This window comes from Salvelinus alpinus, chromosome 25 (assembly GCF_045679555.1).
Source record: "Salvelinus alpinus chromosome 25, SLU_Salpinus.1, whole genome shotgun sequence".
Classification (NCBI taxonomy): domain Eukaryota; kingdom Metazoa; phylum Chordata; class Actinopteri; order Salmoniformes; family Salmonidae; genus Salvelinus; species Salvelinus alpinus.
This window is the reverse complement of record NC_092110.1, coordinates 38487060-38493255: the sequence shown is the minus strand read 5'-3', so window position 1 is coordinate 38493255 and position 6196 is coordinate 38487060. Positions and strand designations below refer to the sequence as shown.

At 41.2% G+C, this 6196-nt stretch overlaps 1 protein-coding gene across 1 annotated transcript; it reads right to left on the bottom strand.

Moving 5' to 3' along the window:
• Positions 1-563: 563 nt before the first annotated feature.
• On the bottom strand, positions 564-2809 carry prlh2r (prolactin releasing hormone 2 receptor). Its single transcript, XM_071365084.1, has one exon. It carries the CDS (start codon positions 2807-2809, stop codon positions 1589-1591), a length of 1221 nt encoding a protein of 406 aa, XP_071221185.1. The 3' UTR covers positions 564-1588.
• Between the last annotated feature and the right edge of the window lie 3387 nt (positions 2810-6196).

The window sequence follows — 6196 nt, the reverse complement described above, 5'->3', positions numbered from 1 at the left end:
CTGTACCGATACCCCCTGTATATAGCCTGGCTACTGTTATTTTATTGTTACTCTTTAGTTATTTGTTATTTTTCAATTTTTTACTTCAGTTTATTTTATTATATTCTTTCTTAACACTTACTTTTCTTATAACTGCATTGTTGGTTAAGGACTTGTCAGTCAGCATTTCACTGTAAGGTCTTAGACCTGTTGTATTTGGCGCATGTGACAAATATAATTTGATTTGATACCATGGGTTTGACTAAATATAATTTTTTTACAGCTCTAATTACGTTGGTAACCAGTTTATAATAGCAATAAGGCACCACGGGGGTTTGTGATATTTGCCCAATATACCACGATTCTGAGTTGCGTCGTGCCTAAGAACAGCCCTTAGCCATGGTATATTGGCCATATACCACACCCCCTCGGGCCATATTTCTTAAATATACTCAGCCTAAGGGCTGTTCTAATGCACGACACAAAGCGGAGTGCCTGGATACAGCCCTTAGCAGTGGTATATTGGCCATATACCACAAACCCCCAAGGTGCCTTATTGCTATTATAAGTCCGTTACCAACATAAATATAACAGTAAAAAATAATTTGTGTCATACCTGTGGTATATTCTCTGATATACACACCGCTGGAATGCTGTTTCAGACAATCAGCATTCAGGACCCAAACGACCCTGTTTATTATCACAGATAATGACCACCATTTGATTTGCTTCATAGTGTGATAGTTTTGTTTGGCCAACAAAACTGTTTAAAAATAATTCTGCATAAATTGTATTTTCATAGATATACAGGTAACTGACAAAATAACGGAAACACTTGAGTAAATGAAGGATACAAATTAATTAAGTTAATTAAGCAATTAACATCCCATCATGCTTAGTGTCATGTATAAAAAATGCTGGGCAGGCCATTATTTTGCTAGCCCCCTTTAGGATGACAATGCCCCCACCCACAGGGCATTAGTAGTCACTGAACGGTTTGATGAGCATGAAATTATGTAAACTATATTCCATGGCCGTCTCAGTCACCATATTTCAACCCAATTGAACACTTATGGGAGATTCTGGAGCGGCGCCTGAGACAGTGTTTTCCACCATCATCAACAAAACACTAAATGATGGAATTTCTTATGGAAAAATGGTGTCGCATCCCTCCAATACAGTTCCAGACACTTGTAGAATCTATGCCGAGGTGCATTGAAGCTGTTCTGGCTGGTGGTGGCCCAACGCCCTATTAAAACGCTATATGTTGGTGTTTCCTTTATTTTGTCAGTCATCTTCTACCAATGACTACCAGTTGACTGTAAGCTCAGAAGTATATTGTTTTGTCATGGATCTGTGCTCGTTCAGGTGCAGCTGGCAGCTACATTGGTGTCAACCTCATCCCACCTGATTTCCAAATGTTTTGTTGGTTGACTTCTCAGCGATAGGGACTCCTATATCTCAATAGTATTTTCTTGATTACTCTCTCCTGACGTCTTTCTCAGAATTAATTAGAGGATGAGGTCAAAGGGGAGGAATTTGATCTTTCAGATACATCCTTTGCTTTCAGTGCTCTGGGCCATAAGGTGCTTCCTCGTTCAAACTCCAACTACATGTAATTATGGTCAATTATTGTAGTGGTTGAGGACTTATGTGCCTGTCGTAATGGCCAACTCTCCTGTGGCATCTTGTTCCCCAGAACCACCGGGATGTCACCCAGGGTGGAGAAGGTGTTCACACGGTGCAGTCGGTGGGATGTCATGAAGCTGCTGCTGTTCCCCCTTGGCCCTCGACCCCCCACTCCTCTGTGACGGGGGAAGAGGTCACGATGACACAGGCAGGACAGGAACTTGTCGTGGAGAGACGCGTAGATAAATGGGTTGTAGCACGCCGAGCTCATAGCTAACAGGTGGCACGACACTTGGATCACGTTGACGTGGCTCTTGCCCAGGATGGTGAAGTCAGTATCCAGGTCGCGGATGAGATTGACCACCTGAAGAGGGAGCCAGGAGAAGGCGAAGCAGAGCACCGACACAAGGAGGAGGCAGAACGTCTTTCTTCTCTTTCGCCCCCAGTTCATTTGGTTGGAGACAGGACCCGCCGCCATCAAACCAGAAATGTTTCTTTGTCTCAAGTGGTAGGAGATAGCGAGGTAGGATGCAGACACAGCGGCGAGTGGCACAAAGTAAGAGAAGAGCAGGACAAAGCAGGAGTAGACAAGGCGTCCCCGCTCCTGGCCATGCCAGAACTCCTCACAGACGACCATGTGGAGACCGGTGGCGCTCAGGTCCAGGTATCCAGTGTGGAGAGCCGTGGGAGTGGAAAACGCAAGGCTACACAACCAGATGACAGCCACCAAACCCCAGCAGAACTGGCAACCCACCCGCCTGCGAATGGGATAGGCCACAACGACGTACCGGTCCACTGCAATGGCTGTGAGGGACAAGACGGCTGCAAAAACCGTCGCCGACTGCATCAAGGTGACAAAGTGGCACATGAAGCGTCCGAAGAGCCACCCTCGCTTGTCGAAGGCATAGGAGGCTGTCAGGGGCACACAGAAGATGCACATGACCAAATCAACTAGCGCCAAGTTGCCGATCAGGAAGTTGGTGGTGTTGTGTCTCTTCTTGTTGAGCCCGATGAGGATGAGCAGCAGGAGGTTGCCAGAGCAGGCGACCAGGATCACCATGGAGTAGAGAGGGATGAATAGGGGCTTCAGGTCAAATAGGAGATCCAACCCAGTGAATGAGGAGGAGGACGATGAGGAGTAGGCAGGGAGAGATGTGTTCTCTACCCAAGAGCAGTTCAGAGAAAACTCCCTGTTGTCCATCCCTGTAACACACAACAGAACAGGGAATACATCAGAGAAACCAACATCAGAGAAAACAACATCAGAGAAAACAACATCAGGGAAAACAACATCAGGGAAAACATAATCAGGGAAAACATCATCAGGGAAAACATCACCAGGGAAAACATCATCAGGGAAAACATCACCAGGGAAAACATCACCAGGGAAAACATAATCAGAGAAAACATCATCAGAGAAAACATCATCAGGGAAAACATTAGGGAAAACATCATCAGGGAAAACAACATCAGGGAAAACATCATCAGGGAAAACAACATCAGGGAAAACATCATCAGGGAAAACATCATCAGAGAAAACATCATCAGGGAAAACATCACCAGGGAAAACATAATCAGAGAAAACATCATCAGAGAAAACATCATCAGAGAAAACATCATCAGGGAAAACATCACCAGGGAAAACATAATCAGAGAAAACATCATCAGAGAAAACAACATCAGAGAAAACATCACCAGGGAAAACATAATCAGAGAAAACATCATCAGGGAAAACAACATCAGGGAAAACATCATCAGGGAAAACATCATCAGGGAAAACATCATCAGGGAAAACATCATCAGAGAAAACATCATCAGGGAAAACATCATCAGGGAAAACATCATCAGGGAAAACAACATCAGGGAAAACATCATCAGAGAAAACATCATCAGGGAAAACATCATCAGGGAAAACATCATCAGGGAAAACATCATCAGGGAAAACAACATCAGGGAAAACATCACCAGGGAAAACATCATCAGGGAAAACATCATCAGGGAAAACATCATCAGGGAAAACATCATCAGGGAAAACATCATCAGGGAAAACATCATCAGGGAAAACATCATCAGGGAAAACATCATCAGGGAAAACATCATCAGGGAAAACATCATCAGGGAAAACATCACCAGGGAAAACAACATCAGGGAAAACAACATCAGGGAAAACAACATCAGGGAAACATCATCAGGGAAATCGTATTACAATAAAGCAATGCAGGTCAGTAAAAAGAGAAACCAAAAGGTGATGTTGCATTTTACACTTGAATTAATGTTAAGGGGTACTTTGGCTGTCAAATCGCATATTATCAATGGTGTAATTGTGATATCTCATTCATTGTCTATTTCATCACCTCATCATAGTCTCTCATAGCATGGAAAAGTTCTGAATAATGATATTTAAAAGGCTAATTATCATCTTCCATATTCAACAACACCTACTGAAATATCAGTCGGGATAACCTTTGAAAATGAACTATGCCTCCTCGACACTTTGCCTCTCATTTGCAGGCTATGTGATTAGTCTATAGTTGAAATGTGAAATGATTGAGACTTGTTGGTATTCAGAGAGTTTTTCTGAATAGAGGTTATTTGCATTTTCTACATTTTAGCAGACGCTTTTATCCAGAGCAATTAGGGTTAAGGGCCTTGCTCAATGGCACCTCGGCAGGTTTTTTAACCTATCGGCACCAGCATTTAAACCAGCAACTTTTCGGTTACTGGCCTAACGCTGTTAACCGCTAGGCTACCTGATGCCCCGTTTGGATTGACCTGAGCTGACAATGAGGTGCACTTTGCCCTGGACAATATCAGTCTTATGTAGTAATACATTCAGAACTCTGTGCATTCTACATTTCCCCCTCTATCCTTTGTTATTGTTGGGGAGAGAGAACTTGCCTGCCATTACAAAAATAAACATGTTCCATTCAAAAGGCCACAGCTACATTCAATTTAATGTTGTGGGGGGACAGGACAAGTTCCAAATGGTATTAGCAAACGTTCTGAATCTGATCTGGACTATTAAATAATACGATTAAATCATATTCAGATTTGACACGGATAGGCCACAATGTGTGTATTTAGGTCATGGCTAAACAGATTCTCCAAATGACAATATGGGTCAATAATAAAAGTGGGAAAGCACAATGTGTCATGGATATGAGTCAAACTGTATTTCTGAGCTTGGTGCAGAGAAAACACGAGTCTGAGGTAACTGGGTTCTGTGTGGACCACAGGTGGACCTTGGTGTGAACTGGACCATGGGTAAACTTGAAGAAAATTCATCATGTTAGCCTAATCCATTTTGAAAAAGACAGATAGAGACATATATCGGTTAAGTCCTTTACATAATAAATGCCTCTGTGAGGAGAACCAAATCATTCATGATTTCATAAATATCAGGGTTGTACGGGACTCAAGAGTATAATATCTCAGGAAAATGTATCAATAATTAATTAATTAATCAATGAAGAGATTTAGACCAGTAGCTCTTTCACGACTAGAGTTACTGTCCATGCATACTTGTCTACTAACATAGCCACTTCTAGGAAGACTGTATAAATCATATATTCGGTGCCTTTGGCTATAGTTATTGTTCCATTGTGGAAAAATGTTAATGCTCACTCACCTGACTAATAACTTGGCTTAAATTTCAAACATTTAAATCAGTTGACATGCAAACAAGATGCTTTCTGTATCATACAGTATAGTGGTCTTATATCAAATCAACTACACAGTCTAGGGCCATAGTTTGAAATAAATCTATTCCAGAATGTATATCATCTAGTAAAAAATGTAATAATTATATTACGCAAAAGCATGCACACTTAATGCCAAAGAAAAATCATAACTTAACTTATTTTACAATCCACGTTTTAAATATCCTATATTCTTTAAATTTCCCCTTGGAAGCAGCATTTCTATAAATATATAACAAAAACACATTGAATATATATTTACCTTTTTTTTTGTAGTTGAACAACTTCAAAAGAGATCCAAGAGAGATTCTTCAAAGCAACTCTTGTGAGAAGGATATCTGCACAGCTCCCTCCGTCAATCTGTCTCTCTTCAAGTAGTCCACCTTTTCACTGCTGCATCTGAATAAGGAGCAATCTGACTGCTGGGGGGGGGGGGGGGGGGCTCCACAGCCGTATGATTTCATTTGCTCGAGTCACCACAGCTGACTATTATCAAATGAAGTACATAAGAAAGTTGATATAATTCTGAATGTCACTCACTACTAGTTCTCAGTCAACATATTATTTGGCTGTGCGGATTTATTTACGTCTAGGTTATTTTGTGGATCACAATGCTGCCATCTAGGGGTGGCTATACAGTAGAGCTATACAGTAGAGGCTATACATTAGAGAATATACAGTAGAGGCATTAATGTACATTAATGAGCGTAGTATATTTATCATACATGGTACTAATGAACGTAGTATATTTATCATACATGGTAATAATGAACGTAGTATATTTACCATACATGGTCATGAACGTAGTATATTTACCATACATGGTCATGAACGTAGTATATTTATCATACATGGTAATAATGAAAGTAGTATATTTATCACACATGGTC